General features: G+C 36.0%; 1 protein-coding gene and 1 long non-coding RNA gene across 4 annotated transcripts in view; one reads left to right on the top strand and one right to left on the bottom strand.

Annotated features, from left to right (window-relative positions):
- Window positions 1–18,558, top strand: part of LOC125671499 (zinc finger ZZ-type and EF-hand domain-containing protein 1-like) — an 81,905-nt gene that overhangs the window by 12,247 nt on the left and 51,100 nt on the right. For all 3 annotated transcript variants that reach the window (XM_056163993.1, XM_056163992.1, XM_056163994.1), the window contains 15 exons: window positions 149–211; window positions 1,311–1,353; window positions 1,794–1,907; window positions 2,007–2,102; window positions 3,061–3,161; window positions 3,273–3,366; window positions 5,281–5,389; window positions 6,761–6,831; window positions 7,254–7,361; window positions 7,832–8,075; window positions 8,484–8,548; window positions 8,831–8,887; window positions 9,397–9,525; window positions 16,802–16,974; window positions 17,178–17,340. In XM_056163993.1, the coding sequence (XP_056019968.1) occupies window positions 149–211; window positions 1,311–1,353; window positions 1,794–1,907; window positions 2,007–2,102; window positions 3,061–3,161; window positions 3,273–3,366; window positions 5,281–5,389; window positions 6,761–6,831; window positions 7,254–7,361; window positions 7,832–8,075; window positions 8,484–8,548; window positions 8,831–8,887; window positions 9,397–9,525; window positions 16,802–16,974; window positions 17,178–17,340 (1,630 nt within the window). The remainder of the gene's footprint in view (window positions 1–148; window positions 212–1,310; window positions 1,354–1,793; window positions 1,908–2,006; window positions 2,103–3,060; window positions 3,162–3,272; window positions 3,367–5,280; window positions 5,390–6,760; window positions 6,832–7,253; window positions 7,362–7,831; window positions 8,076–8,483; window positions 8,549–8,830; window positions 8,888–9,396; window positions 9,526–16,801; window positions 16,975–17,177; window positions 17,341–18,558) is intronic.
- On the bottom strand, window positions 12,052–13,777 carry LOC130054399 (uncharacterized). The gene is made up of 2 exons (XR_008802707.1): window positions 13,417–13,777; window positions 12,052–13,163 (listed from the first exon to the last, which is right to left on the bottom strand). It is a non-coding gene; the product is annotated as an uncharacterized LOC130054399 (long non-coding RNA).

Here is an 18,558-nt window from a genome sequence, read left to right as displayed (position 1 = left end):
ATCAGAATTCTTACACAACACACACGTAATTTTGATACCAAGATACATCTGTTGTTTTTTGTGGGTAAATAGACCCCCCGTAGTATGTACACTCTAGTTCTTTTTATATACATGTGAAATTATGTCAGTTTGTTTTCTTGCTTTTCAGAAATACCGGTCTGGCTGGTAAAAATGATGACCCTGTGGCATTTTTCTCTTTTGATGATGACTGGTATGTTATGTTATTGAACGTTTATATATTAGAGCTTTATCTAATCAACACAATTACTATGTACAAGTAATTGATTCCCATATATTGACTGTATTTGATGACACAGAAAGCTAATCGAGGAGTCTGTGACATACACATGTAGCTCTGTTGTGGAGTTTGCAATTCCCATTTTCTCTCTTGTAAGTTTCGTTTTCGTGGACCTGTAGCTATTCTCTATTGCATAAAGAACGTCAGCACATGTAACGTCAGCACATGTACAGTATAATGGTAATGTTACTTTGTTTGAGTACTGTCCCGTGGACATGCAGTTTCATTCCCCTCCAATATTAAGTTGAAAGAGATGTAGTAAAGCAGTGGTGTAAGCAAGGGAGTGATATAAAGGTTTATAGATATTCCCATTTGTGAGGGGATGCCCCACTTTGTGACCTTGTAGGCAGTTAAATGCAAATGAAAAGAAATTTAATCTTGAGCTATCCTTTTATCCAGTATAAAGTAAGTATTCTATGTAATGTGTTAGTGATGTATTAGAGGTGTAAGTTTTTCTTACCTACAGTAATCTGCATGTCTGTGTGTGAAATGAGTTTTTCAGACTTAGGCTATTCCTGCAGTTATTGAATTGAAAATTTATACTTGGATTTATATCATTGGGTTACAGATCAAGTTTGAGTTCAGGCTTTGTTGACCTTGTTTTGAAAGAGTTATGGACCTTGAACCTAGCAAATAATGCCACAAAGTGGGGCCCTTTTGTAATGTTTGCCTTCACAATGACATATAGTTTATATTAGTGATACATTAGACGTAAGTTTCAGATAACAATCTGTTATTTTTTGTCAGTGATGAGTTAGATGTTCCTGTATATTAACAATCTGTTATTTATTTTTTGTCAGTGATGAGTTAGATGTTCCTTTATATTAACAATCTGTTATTTATTTTTTGTCAGTGATGAGTTAGATGTTCCTGTATATTAACAATCTGTTATTTATTTTTTGTCAGTGATGAGTTAGATGTTCCTGTATATTAACAATCTGTTATTTATTTTTTGTCAGTGATGAGTTAGATGTTCCTGTATATTAACAATCTGTTATTTATTTTTTGTCAGTGATGAGGTAGATGTTCCTGTCAGCTGGCATCCTACAGGGGAGGTAAGCAGATTTCTCGCATCCTGAATTAAAACTGTAACGTGGTATCAATGTAAACAGGGCTGTCACATTTTGGTTCAGGGATTAAGTCTGCTTTAATGGGAAAAATCATTGTCTTTTGATAAATTTGGAAAATTGAATTTACTGTCTTTTCCATCCAAATAAAGTTTAAAATATAAGAAAAACTCTATCAAATCCCCCCACCACCACCACTTTACATTGTACAATATATTTTCAATGTATGATTGCATTTGTGAAATTTTGCTCATAAAATTGGGAAAATGGCTGATTTTTTTGTTATTGGGAATGGATCCAATATTCAGTCTAGCTTTAAGGGGGAAAGCCCTGGTAAATTATATTGAAAAAGTATGACTTTTATCATAGAATAATTCTGTTTCATTTTTGGGGGTATTGGAAGTAATGTCAGTGTTATACCTTTCCAGTTCGTGTTAGTGAAATTTGTGGACACGAGACAAGAGGCTACAAAGATGGGCATTGTTGGAATAAAGTTTTATGGCTTCAATCGCAAACTCAATCTTACTGGAGAAGAATTAAAGGTGAGCATTCTCTTTTTGAAAATGAACACACTGTTATAAGTAAAATGAAATGAGAGACTTGTGATGCCATTAAATGTTTGCTGCTGGTGTTTATTTCAGACCTACCTGCCATTAGAAGATAAGAAATCCGACTGTAGCAGTATAGAAATAATCCAAACTACTTTACAGTTTCTAATCGATCTCTCACAAGACCAGGTAAACAAACAGCAGTTTAACGAAGCTCAAATCATCCACTGTCAAAACAAAATGCTGAAATGTGCATGTATCTGAAAATATAGACTTTTCTATATGACTGATTAAATCATTTTTTTCATCATTATTGTGCCTCAGTATGAAAATTCTATGCAACGCGTAATCTGATTGGTCTAGACAGTCACGTGCCAGGGAGGATAAAACTTTGTATCTCCCTTAAACATATTTTCCTATCATATTTCACCCACTTTGGCAGCCTTGTACATTTTCTATAACTTTTATGACATTGAAGGTAAACATAGTTTATTGTGATGTCGCAATAAGTCTGTGTTATTACTTTCAAAGTTTGTAAGACACAAAAGGAATTTGTTTATGTGCGGGTTTCTGATACACAGTTAAATCGCTTGATTTTGGTTGACATTAAAATAAGCAAGTAAATTAGCATTCAAGGAGAATGGAAATACAAAAACTGGTTATCATATCACTGTATTTCATTGTTCGTACCTTCTCATAAGTTGACGATGCGGTGCTACTGTTAGAGCGATCTCAGCTACATACAATGTATAGATCAGTGGACCCCATATTACCAATGCATTTCTGTAGTCTTGCTTTGTTTCAGTAATATAATAATAAACAATTTATTGCATGAATGTCTGGGAGATATGAAGATGTATTCACCCAAGAAAAATCATATTACCCTCAGGCATTGTGCAAAACATCTGTCTGTATTAGACAAGCTTGCCCTAGCAATCTCTATCTCAGAATCACTCTATATGATATTTCAGATTGAATGTGTCTCTTTAATGGCATTAAAATAGGGAAAAAATGTGAACTTGTAAATTGCCTGGAAAAGTCTGAAATGTTCATGGTGATTATGATGTTTGGGTAGAAATGAAGAAGTTAAAAAGTTAATCAAAATTTACGTTTTATATGTTTCTTATGTACTGTTGTTCATCTGAAGGCATCCAAAATGAGACATGGAATAGCTGGCGGAAAACCGGAGTATCTGGAGTTTTCTGATACACCGCTAGAGGTCATATGGAGTTTGTACAGATCATTTAAGTAAGTCACATTCAAAACTAAGTTCAGTTTTATGTATGTATCGTTGAAACATTTCTTTTGGCTGGTATAAGGGTGTTTTAATTTTCGTTGATTTACTGTGTTTTGTTGTAGTGACACTGAGAAGTGGCAGTCTTGTGCTCTATTGACGTTAAAACTCCTTCATTGTCTGCTGCCGGTGTTCACTTCTTTAACAGAGGAGCGCAAGGTGAGGCTCTCAATCAGAATCCTCTCTCTGTCAATCAGAATCCTCTCTCTGTCAATCAGAATCCTCTCTCTCATTCAGAATCCTCTCTCTCAATCAGAATCCTCTCTCTCTCAATCAGAATCCTCTCTCTCTTTCAATCAGAATCCTCTCTCTCTCTCTATAATCCGAATCCTCTCTCTCTCTCTCAATCAGAATCCTCTCTCTCTCTCTCTCAATCAGAATCTTTTCTCTAAATCAGAATCCTCTCTCTCAATCAGAATCCTCTCCCTCAATCAGAATCCTCTCTCTCTCTCAATCAGAATCCCCCCTCTCTCTCTCTCAATCAGAATCCTCTCTCTCAATCAGAATCCTCTCTCTCTCTCAATCAGAAACCTCTCTCTGTCAATCAGAATCCTCTCTCTGTCAATCAGAATCCTCTCTCTCAATCAGAATCCTCTCTCTCAATCAGAATCCTCTCTCTCTCTCTCTCTCTCTCTCTCTCTCTCTCTCTCAATTAGAATCCCCCCCTCTCTCTCTCTCAATCAGAATCCTCTCTCTCAATCAGAATCCTCTCTCTCTCTCAATCAGAAACCTCTCTCTCAATCAGAATCCTCTCCCTCAATCAGAATCCTCTCTCTCTCAATCAGAATCCTCTCTCAATCAGAATCCTCTCTCTCAATCAGAATCCTCTCTCTCTCTCTCAATCAGAATCCTCTCTCTCAGTCAGAATCCTCTCCCTCAATCAGAATCCTCTCTCTCTCAATCAGAATCCTCTCTCAATCAGAATCCTCTCTCTCTGTCAATCAGAATCCTCTCTCTCTGTCAATCAGAATCCTCTCTCTCAATCAGAATCCTCTCTCTCTCTCAATCAGAAACCTCTCTCTCAATCAGAATCCTCTCCCTCAATCAGAATCCTCTCTCTCTCAATCAGAATCCTCTCTCAATCAGAATCCTCTCTCTCAATCAGAATCCTCTCTCTCTGTCAATCAGAATCCTCTCTCTCAATCAGAATCCTCTCTCTCTGTCAATCAGAATCCTCTCTCTCAGTCAGAATCCTCTCTCTCTCTCTCAATCAGAATCCTCTCTGTCAATCAGAATCCTCTCTCTCAATCAGAATCCTCTCTCTCTGTCAATCAGAATCCTCTCTCTCAGTCAGAATCCTCTCTCTCTCTCTCAATCAGAATCCTCTCTCTCAATCAGAATCCTCTCTCTCTCTCAATCAGAATCCTCTCTCTCTCTCTCTCTCAATCAGAATCCTCTCTCTCTCAGTCAGAATCCTCTCTCTCTAAATCAGAATCCTCTCTCTCTCTCTCAATCAGAATCCTCTCTCTCAATCAGAATCCTCTCTCTCTCTCTCGCTCAATCAGAATCCTTCTCTCTCTCAATCAGAATCCTCTCTCTCAGTCAGAATCCTCTCCCTCAATCAGAATCCTCTCTCTCTCAATCAGAATCTTCTCTTCAATCAGAATCCTCTCTCTCTCTCAATCAGAATCTTCTCTCTCAATCAGAATCCTCTCTCTCAATCAGAATCCTCTCCCTCAATCAGAATCCTCTCTCTTTCTCAATCAGAATCCTTTCTCTCAATCAGAATTCTCTCTCTCTCAATCAGAATCCTTTCTCTCAATCAGAATCCTTTCTCTCAATCAGAATTCTCTCTCTCAATCAGAATCCTCTCTCTCTCTCTCTCTCTCTCTATCTCTCAATCAGAATCCTCTCCTCCAATCAGAATCCTTTCTCTAAATCAGAATCCTCTCTCTCAATCAGAATCCTTTCCCTCCATACATTGTTTATTCTGTTCTCGGGAATCTTCTTTCTTTCTTTCAATTTTAATGAATTTAAAATTTTTATAATTGTTTAGTATGAAATTTTGGGATGTATTCAAGTCACCCACTTTTTTTTTTAATTCATGGTTGTGTAAATTTATGTTTTGAACAGAACTCCTCAGCAGAATTTTTCCAACATATTTGTAAGATAATAGATTCTCCCCAGAATAAAGAGCAGCCTTCTATACTGTATGAACTGTGTCGTCATTTGATCATCGATGGTGAGTATACTTCACATTGATGCCTGTGTGTTATATTTGTACATTACATGGAAGAGTTCAACAACAAATCTGTCTTCTTTATGCAATTACTAAATAGAGTATTTTCAAAAGTCATGGCCTGTATCATTATATTTTTATCCTTCAGGTGCTGCGGTATTTTATTTCTATCCTTCGGGCCTGCATCATTATATTTATGCCCCCCTTTGAAAAAGAGGGGGCATTTTGTTTTGCACCTGTCGGTCGGTCTGTCTGTAGACCATGTGTTGTCCGCTCAATATCTTGAGAACCATTCACTTGATGATAATGATATTTCATATGTGGGTTAGTTATGAGTAGAAGAGGATCCCTATTGTTTTTCAGGTCAAAAGGTCAAAGGTCAATCTACTCTGGACATAGGAATATAATGTCCGCTCAATATCTTGAGAACCCTTTGCTTGAAAGACATCAAACTTGACACACTGGTACATCCTAAGGAGTAGATGACCCCTATTGATTTTGTGGTCATATGGTCAAAGGTCAAGGGTCAAACTGGGCATAGGAATATACTGACCATTCAATGTCTAGAGAACCCTTTGCTTGACAAACATCAAACTTGGTACGCCAGTACATCTTCAGAAGAAGATGACCCCCATTGATTTTGAGGTCACATGGTCAAAGGTCAAGGGTCAAACTGGACATAGGAATATACTGTCCGTTCATTATCTCGAAAACCCTTTGCTTGACAGACATCAAACTTGATACACTGGTACATCTTCAAGAGAAGATGACCCCTATTGATTTTCAGGTCACATGGTCAAAGGTCAAGGGTCAAACTGGACATGGGATTATACTGTCTGCTCAGTATCTTGAGAACCCTTTTCTTGACAGACATCAAACTTGGTACACTGATACGTCTTCAGGAGAAGACGACCACTATTGATTTTGAGGTCACATGGTCAAAGGTCAAGGGTCACACTAGACAGGAATATACTGTCCGCTCAATATCTTGAGAACCTTTTGCTTGACAGATGTCAAACTTGGTGCACTGGTACATCTTCAGGAGAAGATGACTACTAATTATTTTAAGGTCACATGGTCAAAAGTCAAGGGTCAAATTGGACATAGGAATATACTGTCCGTTCAATATCTTGAGAACCCTTTGCTTGACAGACATCAAACTTGGTACACTGGTACATCTTCAGGAGTTGATGACCCCTATTGATTTTTAGGTCACATGGTCAATCCACTCTTGACATAGGAAGATATTGTCTGCTCAATATTTTGAATTGATGATACTACTCTCAATTAAATGATGTGTGTGTGTATAACCCTTTTCAATTTTGCACCATGGGGGGCATATGTGTTTTACAAACATCTCTTGTTTTTTTTCAGGTGCTGCGGTATTTTTCCCTGACAAGGAGGCAAGAAGAGAACAGTTGTTTTCTATGATGCGTAATGTAGAGGCAAGTAGTTTGCTTGTTAGTATGCTCTTACATACTGTAAATGTATTACATTTGGCTGTGTATTCTATTTAGCGCCTTTGGCGGAACGCAGCTTCCGCTAAATCAAGTACATCGCTAAATGCCATCCGTAAATCTAGATGTTTAAAGTAATTCAGGAATGCGCTAAATCAAATCTACGCCAACTTGAAAAAATGATTTTCGCCAAATATCGTACACACCAAGTATAATACGTTTACAGTAACAGTTGTCCAACTTAAATACGGCAGTAAGAGACTGATCACACACTGGTGAGTGCCTTATGGTTGATGATGTGCTGTGTTAGATATGGCATTAAGAGACCGATCACACTGGTGAGTGCCTTATGATTGATGATGTGCTGTGTTTTCGCCTTATGATTGATGATGTGCTGTGTTTTCTTGCAGAGCTTGTCCAAAGCCCAGTCCGTGATGCTTGTTTTCCAGTCTTTGTGTCAGTTCTTTAGTTCTGTTGATCCCAGTGGCCTTTTGGACCTACCAAAACCAAATGCTCAAGTTAGTCTTTATGCAAGTCTCAAATTTGTTTGTTTTATGCACATTTAAGCCAGCCTGTTTGGTGCTCTGGGCTACTCTAGGCATTATGTTCTTTTTATTTTTTTTTTTATTATTATTATCATGCAATTTATTGGAAACTTCAGTTCTTTGTCCTTTATATAATATGTCAGTACATTTCCCGCATATGCAAAGGTCATACTAAAAATCAAGGTTAAATTTGTGGAGCATTTGGCACTACACATATGTTCTTCTGTGAGCAAACATTTTACTTGGTTGCTCCCAGGATTTCGTGGTCCGGCACAATCACGAAAACAAAATTTGAATGAAAAGAAAAACAAATTGCAGAAATTCTTTCCAAATATTATGTGAAAATGAAGGTATAATTGTCAATGATACATTGTTTACACTCACTAATGAAAGTACAAATTCCCATGTAATACAAACGTGTGAAACTCTTTTCATGTTTACAGAATTATGATATTACGAAAGTGTTGAGGATTATGGAGACCATGATCTCGGTGTCGAGTCACGAGTTTACAGCAACACTGAAAACTGGAAAGAGCCAGGTTCAAGTGGAGCCGCTCCTGCAGCTGGTGAGTGCGCTACAGACAAGTCTGCTTGGCTGGTGCTGGGCTCAGATTGTACCCGAGGATGATGGGAAGAAAGAGGTCAACAACTCATGGAGGGAGAAAGCTCTTCAGATGATATCCAAGTGTGAGAACATTTTCTGAAAAGTTCATAAAGATTTATATCAGTTGTAACACACAGTTTGACATCTTCACAAGCCAAGGGTTTTCGGTTCGCTTCACTCCCCAGCTTTCGTGGCGTAATCTGTCAAGGGTTTGTGGGGAGTGGAGTGGATTTGTGTATTTTGTTGTTGATATAAATTACATCAGATGTTTTAAATTATGATATGTGGTTATAGAAAAAAGGTAATATACTGTGAACCATTTTATATCATATGAACTAGTTAAGTATTTCTTTCGTTTCTTAAGTTTTTAAAATCTAATGTTTAATGTAGACTTGTACTCAACAAAAGACAGGATTAGTGGTTTTCAAATGTTTAGGCATTTGTATAATGTTAATCATAAACTTTAATACTGATTTCTGTTTTGGATCCAGATTCCGTGTTTGTGGCAAAGAAGGCTTCAGAAGCCTGCAAGTTACTACAGTCCTGTGATAGTGTGGTAAGTGGAGAAAGGTATATTTTTAGTTCGGCCCCAACTAATGTCCTGTGTTAGTGGAAATACATAGAGAATAATACATGGCCAAATATGTATCACGCTCCATATCGACCCGAGACTCCAATGTCGACTTGGGTGGATTTTGTTGATTATTATTATCATTATATGGAGTTTGATACACATTTAGCCATGTATTATTCTTTATGTATACTTTGAAAAACCATATTGGTTATATTGTCTAATTTTGTTCTCTTACATATACATGTACATGTAAATGTGTTTCAGCTTTCATCAGTTGAGCTGCTGGAGAATTCATTTCTTGGAAGCACAGTCAGACAACTGGTGAGTTTGTGATGCTGGTAACAAGCTGGCTGTAAATTGTACATGATTAATGCTAATTAGTCAGACAACTGGTGAGTTTGTGATGCCTGTAACAAGCTGGCTGTAAATTGTACATGATTAATGCTAATTAGTCAGACAACTGGTGAGTCTGTGATGCTGGTAACAAGCTGGCTGTAAATTCAACATGATTAATGCTAATTAGTCAGACAACTGGTGAGTTTGTGATGCCTGTAACAAGCTGGCTGTAAATTCTACATGATTAATGCTAATTGAGAAATATCATCATATGGTTTTTAAATCTCAGTAAGTTTGCAGTTGCATGTGTATTTTTAATGATATTGAAATAGGGTGACTGACTTACTGTCACAATGATGACAAATGTTAGTTTAGTGACGAATTTAAAGGACCTTGAATAGTACCTTTTAAACAAACTGACGTTTTACTATGGAATTGAAATATGACTAGTCTACGAGACGAGAGGATGTCTCTACACACTGTTCACTCTGCAGGTGCTGATCCTGAACTTCCTGTGTGATAGTTGCTGCTCAGAGACGAGGATTCAGCTGATCAGGAGTTTCCAGTCCCTCTGTGAAGATCTACAGCATCTTTCAGAAAAAATACCCAAACTATTCCCTCCAGTAAGTTTAGAATCATCTTGTAGTATACACAAACGTTACCCAAACTATTCCCTCCAGTAAGTACAAACATTACCCAAACTATTCCCTCCAGTAAGTTTAGAATCATTGTAATATAAACAAACGTTACCCAAACTATTCCCTCCAGTAAGTTTAGAATCATCTTGTAGTATAAACAAACGTTACTCAAACTATTCCCTCCAGTAAGTTTAGAATCATCTTGTGGTATAAACAAACGTTACTCAAACTATTCCCTCCAGTAAGTTTAGAATCATCTTGTGGTATAAACAAACGTTACTCAAACTATTCCCTCCAGTAAGTTTAGAATCATTGTAATACAGTGGAACCCCGTTATTACGTTTTCCATTTTGTCACGATAAAATAACGTAATACCGGGGTCAACGTAATAAACGTTCCCAGTGAAATCCGTTAGAATTATCATTTGGAAATTGTATATCGTCCGTTGGTACTCCGTGAAGGGGTGTGTGAATATATCTTTACTGTTTCTTTGTTTAAAAGAATATGATACTTTGTTTTATTTACATCTTATCTTTAATGTCCGTAATTCTTCATGTTCTTATCCCTTTTCTTTATTTCGGTGTAGGATACATAAGGATGTTTTGATAAACGTTGCTTTTTCTGCATTCGTTTGGACCGCCATTTTGTTCAACTTTAAAACAATGCGTTCATGTAAATTTCTCTCAATAACTCGTTCCGGTTCGTATTCAACATTCGTATTTTAAAAAATAACAAAACATCGTTTTTATTAAGTTCTCTAATTACACAATACACAACATAATAAAAAAAATCCCACCCAAAAAACAACAAAACTATAGACACAAAACGCACACGATACCCAACACTTACACACTTCTCACCAACGATAAACATGCACGGAGAACAATTTAAGCGCAATCCACATAAAAAAAATATAATGATGCACGAAGATTTCATTTATAATGCTAAATGATGGCACTAAAATCACGTGCGCATCAAGGGATTTTAAAATATTCACTGAGGTAAATGCCGTGCACGAGTCTGCCGATAGATTGGTGTATGTATGGACGAGAGTTACGAACACCCAAGCTGCATGTCCAAACAACGAACAATTTTTTTAATTGAACACCTTTAGTCACCTATGTCCAAGCAGTTACCCAAGCGGTTGTAACATTGCTACGATAAATCTTTCTTGTTTGGTACCAAAGCTGTCCGTGAATAGAGTTTTAATAGCGAAGGTAATCACACTATGCTGAACACGCAGGTGGTTGAGAAATTATTTCTTTGATTATCAAAATATGAAAAATGAAGTAAATTTCATAGAGTACAATTTCTAAATAAACATTATTTAATTGTTTATCACTGGCTTCTATACGTGGTATTCACCTGTATTGATGTCGCTAGATCTATCGAAGCGTGATCAGTCAAGCGTCTCTAATCCCCAAACAGACCAGGAAATTTACGTGGTGACTGCCTCAGGCAGTCAAGGTGTGAATGGCTTATTATTTTGAGAATCATTATTGAATAATTAGGGGTTTATTACGTTTTTGTCGGAATTTTTACAACGTAATACCGAGTCCCGGCATTTTAGGACAACGTAATAACGAGGTCTATTTTATATAGGTTTGTTAAGAAATGGTTTTGTGCTTTGAAATTCCAACGTAATATGCGGACTAACGTAATAAAGGGGGAACGTAATAACGGGGTTCCACTGTATAAACAAACATTACCCAAACTATTCCCTCCAGTAAGTTTAGAATCATTGTAATATAAACAAACATTACTCAAACTATTCCCCCCAGTAAGTTTAGAATCATTGTAGTATAAACAAATGTTACTCCAACTATTCCCTCCAGTAAGTTTAGAATCATCTTGTGGTATAAACAAACGTTACTCAAACTATTTCCTCCAGTAAGTTTAGAATCATCTTGTGGTATAAACAAACGTTACTCAAACTATTCCCTCCAGTAAGTTTAGAATCATCTTGTAGTATAAACAAACGTTACTCAAACTATTTCCTCCAGTAAGTTTAGAATCATCTTGTGGTATAAACAAACGTTACTCAAACTATTCCCTCCAGTAAGTTTAGAATCATCGTGTAGTATACACAAACGTTACCCAAACTACTGTAGATTATGAAATGTACACGAGGAATTTATTATCAAGTAATTTCGCGAGAGGCATCCCTCTTAACCCTTTCTCTACCGGCACATTTTAGAGGTTTTTAAAGACTAAATGACAGTATTTTTAAATCGATTTAAATCTGCATGGATCACGATTTGGGGTAGGCATACAACATATAATTTTGTTAGGAATTGGACAGGTAACAATTTCTTATAAAAGTTGTCAATGTATCCCATGACCTCAAAGAGGTATACGGGGTCAAAGGTCATATAAGTGCACATTTTTGTAATCTTTTCTCTCTGAAATATATATATTACAACCCCTCTCACTAGATTAGAGTCAAAAATAGGAAATTCTAAATGTATGAGCTAATGTGCTTTTTAAAATACTACAAAAACAACACAATCAAACTAATCAATTTTATTGACAAACAAATAATTTTGGTTGCTAAGTAACAACACTCATAGTACAATTTTGACCATAATTTGCCTTTCTGCATCCATTCGACACAATTTAAACGTAATTACATTCCATGATGATTAGTAAATGTCACATTATTTTAAAAATATAATCTTTAAATAGATCTTAATCATTTTAAAAGGTTTTTAACAAAAAATATGATGAAGAGAATTAAGGTCAAAAGATATCAAATGGAAACTTCGTACTTTATATACTTGTCCATCATTTTCTAATAATACGACGTTTTTGCCATTATGTTCCATTAAATAGAATAAGTATTGCAACATTAAAACAAAGATCTTTCAATTATTGTTAATCTAAAATAATTTATTTTTTTATTCAATTATATTTGGTTGCTCAGCAACAACACCTTATCAAATGTTATCAAAAAGTACTAACCATTTTTCCTCTCCAAGTTCAACATATACGAATGTTCAAGTACTTACTTTCAATCACTAGATTTAAATGTACTTGCATCATATTTAACAAAGATGTTCTTATATTCAACCTCTTGAAACCTATTTCTAGACATAATTCTTGATAATGAGTTGTTCCGACAGGGGCATACGTTGACCAATATCTGTCTATCGACTGGAACTTCACATCAGACATATATAAGATAATGCACAAAAATCTGGAAAAAAAAGTAACTCAATTGGCTCTGTAAATGTTTCCGATAATCAAGGCCCTCTGAAAAGTATGCATTTAATTACTTATAAAATTTTATCAGAGGTAATTGTTGTACACATTTAATAAATGAGTTAGATTCACAGCCAGTTTAATTTTGGTAAAGGTAATCTTTTTACTATGCATTTTATTATTCTTTTTAAACTGGAAATCACTGCCACAATATCGGTTTTTAAAACTAGTAATACCTGTACAGTTCCTCTTCAGTGAGAGGCTGCAAACTTCCTTGGGAAGTATATGTCAACCCTTCCCCCTATATATGACCATCTCAGCATAATGGTTGGTGGCAACACAAATGGAGAAAACCAAATCTTCTGTCAAAGACAGCTTCATAAAATCTGCAGTTCTCCGAATACCGTAATAGGGTCCCATATCTGAAAGAAAATTGCAAATAAAATCAGTATTGGCCACCATACCTTAAAACGTGTCATACCTTATAATTTTTTTTATATGTATGCGATCCCTAGTTATGCAGCAAAAACAACAACAAAAAACAGTAAAATGGTACACACATATCAGTGTACCATAATGCCATGATTCCATTTGTGAATGTATTATCTGGATTTATTTGAATGTTAACCAAATTTATACTGATTTAACCCTATATTCAACCTCAAAGAGTCATACCAACTGAAAGCCAGGTTGTCACCCCGAATGAAATGCCACAGTTCTTGGATCAGGTGTCCCTGTGTCCTCCACATCAGCATCCTTCCAATGCATGTCTGGATTTGCCAGTAGACTGTCGCTAGCGGATGATACCTGGGAACTTCCCACTAAATATTGGGATGTCAATACCCTTTTTAAAGAAGAAAAGAAATTACAATTAAAAATTGTTGGTTTATGTTTAAAAAGCAAAATATAAGTTTCACGGTAGCATGGAACAGTTTCGCACTTAAATTTATTTACTCAAATTTATTTAAAGATAAGGTAAGGGATTGCATACATGTGTTAGAAATGAATCGAATATTTTATTATACATTGCGAGAGTAGCAGAGTGGGTATTGAAAAAAAATATATGTATCATGTAGGTGTCTGCATTATGCCTAGCATATACATGAGGGCAAATACTGAAGAAATTCAGGTTAAAACCTACAGGGTCCAGCGAAAATACTGAAACTCTGAGGGAAAGTGAATGACCCCAGATATAAAAGTAGAATTGAATTCAGTTATCTGGTGGCACCCAGTTTTTTTATTGGTGGAAGAGAGAACTCAGATACCTCGGGAGAGACCACTGACCTTTCGTAAGTAAACTGGGAAAACTTTCTCACTTACCGGCGCGAACGGGATTCGAACCCGCGCCTAGAGAGGTGAGAGGCCGTGTGATTTTGAGCGCGATGCTCTAACCACTCGGCCACGGAGGAGGCCGGCAAGAAGGGGACACGTGCGCGTGCCCATTACCTCATAGCATACAAGTACCAGCATGTATGGATCACATGTAATTTATGGTCATAAGCTACTAAGTGTATATAAAGTACATGCATTTGGATAAAAGAGAAATCAATATGATTTTTCATTAGCCTGTCATAATCAGACTTTGATTTATGTTACCCCCCCCCCCCCCCCCCCCATTTTGGCCTAAACACACATTTTGTTTTTATTTCTGTTACAGAATAAAGAAAATAATTCAAATTATGGTAATAAATTCTATTATTACAATAATGCAAAGTGTGTTTTCCTAACAGATTGTGTTTTCTTTTCATAGAAAGATAAAAAAATTTATAAACATGGAAAAAACTTGGAAAATAGCCTTCTCACCAGCGGTCATGAATGCCCAGTCTGATTAAAACCACCCCATCCCATTATACACTAAATCCACCCCCTTCTTACACTCGCGCGTCAGGTAAGGAGATAATTCTGGGAAAGTGGGGGGGGGGGGGGTAATGAAACTGATTAATGCCGGACCCGGACAGGGTGTTATTCACTTGGTTTAAATATCATAAAATATAAATATTTTCTTTCATGAAATGACAAATTATGGCATCAAATCGCGGTTAACTAATCGTTAATTTTTCATAACATGACAAAACCGCATTTTTTTTCTTTTTAGTCGGCCTATGTGACTACATCAACTTGCATGTACGTATTTATACTGAATGCATGATCGTTTGGGTCATCCTGCAACAGGAGATCCAGGGCATCTTCTTCTTCTGACATCAGGTCGTTTTAAAGATGTAAAATACAAGCGTTCGCTGTGACAATCACGGTGAAGCTGTGTTGTTTTCGTTGAAACGAAAACACGTGTGTTCTCCGTGCACACTTTCAGAAAACCCCGCGATGCCCGCGATCCGGATCACAGAAAAATAAAAGTATACAGACTATATATAGGCGAACTTCTTTTTTGTTTTCTTTCTTTGACAGAGAAAAAAATTATTACTATTCCGAACAAATATAACGTTTATATCTGAATTTGAAGTACTTTATTTATCTTTTTTAAAATTCATTCTGCCGATGTAACATTCTCAATAGGTGTTTTATGAAGTTACATGTAGGTTGTGTAACTGTTTATATACCAATATAGGTTTTATGCTTTTTTAAAAAAGCAGAGATACCTGGCTGATTATTTCATACATGTATGTATGTTGTTTTAGTGTATCAACAGGTACTGAATTTACTAATAGAGGACAATACAAATAGTTTTCACCACTTTATTGTGTGACGCGCGTCGATTGCTGTTAGCGACGTCGATTTGTCGCTAATTTTTAAGAAAACCGCGCAGCATGTCCCAATTTCATTTAACCGTAATATAAAAACTACCGAGAATTATGATATGAATAAGGGTCCATCAAAAAGAAAATTTCCTCTACTTTTACAGGCTGTATTTACTTTTCCCTATTTCCATATATAAATATAGATAAAACGCCGATCTGTTTAAACATTGAGAAATAAAATCGTAAAAAAACGTACATGTGCAAAAAATTGCTATTTTCTTATAACTTTGCCAGGCATTAAAAATAATTTTTATATGCACTGAAAGCAGGGAATATATGCTTTTCAAAAATATAAAAAGCATTGCATTCATAGGGAAAATAAAAAAAATCATAGCGAGGGGGGAAATGGCCTTGCGACAAAGCGTTGCGTCATATTTAGACGAAGTCATCTTTCATTTTAAATGCTTTTTTTAATTTTATGGCTTTATTTACTCATTGATTTTTACATAGTTCAAAATATATAGAAAATTTCCAAAAATATGATATATAAAACATATATATTACGTCCGTAGTTTCAAAGATTTATAGACACTCCTTTTGCATAGCCCTGTTTTTACGCGCTATCGGTCATATTGACCGATACGGTAGAGAAAGGGTTAAGATAAAATTACTCGCTTTTATTCTTCTGTTGCCGAAATACATTTACATGTAAGAACTCTTGATTAGCAGACGACTAGCGAATTCATGTTCACACGATTTGACGTATACGAGTCAATTCGTCATATTAAGTCCTCGCGTTAAATAAGGAATCTACAGTATTTCCTCCAGTAAGTTATGAATGTAACATAAATTTCTCCTGCACTTTTTTATGTATGTGTGTGTATCTACTGTAACTCATTTTCTATTCGCAAGAACATTATTTAGGTGTGATTTTGTGAATAAATACATGTACCATATAAAGGGTATTTCTGTAGGTCCATGTTTTGTGGATAGAAAAACTTGCAAAAATTACAACTGAAAAAAAAAAATATATTGATACATAAAGGTATAGGTAGGTATAATGCAACTGCAGAAACTGGAAACACAGAATGTAATTTGCTACCTTTTAGGGATTGAAAGGCAAAAATTTTCACCCGCAGAAAATACCCATAATACAGTACATCATTGTATCTATGTGGAAATAAGACCTTGCAAAATGATAGGGATCTACAGTAAGAAGTTGTAGCTAATGACTTGCATCTGACTAAATATAGAAAAGTATGTCTGATTTATTGTATCCCGTTAACAGATCAGCCGTATGTTTGATTTATCATATCCCGTTAACAGATCAGCAGTATGTCTGATTTATCATATCCCGTTAACAGATCAGCAGTGATCACTGGGCCAGTGTACAGACGGAGGACATTGTTCTGAGAACTTGGGAGGTAGAATCCTCCCACAATTATGAGAATAACCAACATCAAACTCAGGTGTTTACCTGCCCAGGTGCTAACAAATTTGTTGTCGATTTCGACCCGAGATGTGAAACAGAGAGAAGGTAAGATGAACTGCATGACAAGACAATTCTTAATTACTTTAGACATTTTATTTCTTTGCTGTCAAAGGTAGTTCTTCAAAGAAGACATCATGCTGCTGTGTTTAGATATGACATTGATATTTTATGTTGAATTTAACCAAAAGAATGAATTCTGTTTTGTTGAACTGAAGTATTTGTAAGCACAGTTAATATGTCTATTACAGGTATGACTATCTGGCCTTTAATGATGCTAAAGGAGTCCAAATGAGGTTTGATCAGAAAGTGGGAACCACCAAGTGGCCTAAACAAGTCAACTTTAGTGGGCCTCATCTCCACTTCCTGTTTCACTCGGACAGCAGCAACACGGAATGGGGATATAAATTTAAAGTAAGTATTCAGCAACAACAAAGGGTAGAAATTCAAAGCAAGTCTTCGACAACGCAAAGTTGGATTCAGAATAAGTTTTTAGCAACACATTGTATGGTGTAAAGGACTGTGTATAGTACGGGCCCAAAATGACCCCATTCTTGATTCAAAATTTAATTTGTTTTGATAAAAGCGTACACAGTGGGGCCTGGGTATTCTGGACCTCAACAACATGGCCCCTGAAAAATCTGGATGAATATTTTGGTGAACCAAATATTTACTTTACAGTGATCGCGAAATGTTGAAATGTTTTACAGGACATTCGGTTTGGTAAATACAGGAACATTACCGGACCGAATCACATTTTACCAGACCGAAAAAAAGTAGTAGTATTTTTATATTAAAACATGAAATACTTTGAGCCTCCTGGTCATTGGATTTTCGTTTTAAAGGTTTACCGTGGACTGCATTACTGTTCCATTTTAATTGGAACATGTTGCCGTTTTTGTATGGGATTTTTTATAAATGGAACTGGAAGTCGAAACGTAGCAGCGATTTTTTTTCTCTACCCACTGGTACCGGAACCCATTCAATTGGGAAAAATAGCGTCAAAATCCAACAAATTGGGAATCTTCTACCAATGTATAGGCAAATGATTTCAGCTAAAAGAAAAGAAAAAAATACAACAAAACAAGAAGTATTCATCTCTTTACAAACTTTTTTACGGCAATATTTGTTGTTGTGAAACATAAGGAATCGTCGTACAAAACACACTGCCATGATCTGTACTTTCGATTTAATACCGGAAGGGAACATTTTAGTTAACTCGTACAACGTTTCAGACTAAGAAAATTACGATTTCAGCGGTCTATTTTTCGGCAAGTGAATTGGGAATTTTTAGTCTCAAAATTGGGAAAAATCAACGGTTTTTGGCATTGGGAATGGTATCGATAAATGGTACCATTTCCAATGAGGGGGAAAAATGCTGCGTAGTTTTCGAAACCGTTGCTGGAAAGTCACCGGACATTCGGACCGAAAATATAACGAAGTTTACCGGACCGAGAGTCAAATTACCGGACATGTCCGACGACATTTCGCTTTCACTGACTTTATTTTACTTTGTTAATCTGGAAAATTGCATTCCAAATCTGGACGGTCAGTTTTCTACCACAAAACATTAAAATTAATTGAAATATTTTCATTATTGTGGTGATTTTGTTTTAGAACAATAGTTGTTTG

The sequence above is a fragment of the Ostrea edulis genome, chromosome 4 (assembly GCF_947568905.1).
Source record: "Ostrea edulis chromosome 4, xbOstEdul1.1, whole genome shotgun sequence".
Lineage (NCBI taxonomy): Eukaryota > Metazoa > Mollusca > Bivalvia > Ostreida > Ostreidae > Ostrea > Ostrea edulis.
Note: the sequence above shows the minus strand (reverse complement) of the source record. Positions and strands in the feature narration are given on the sequence as shown.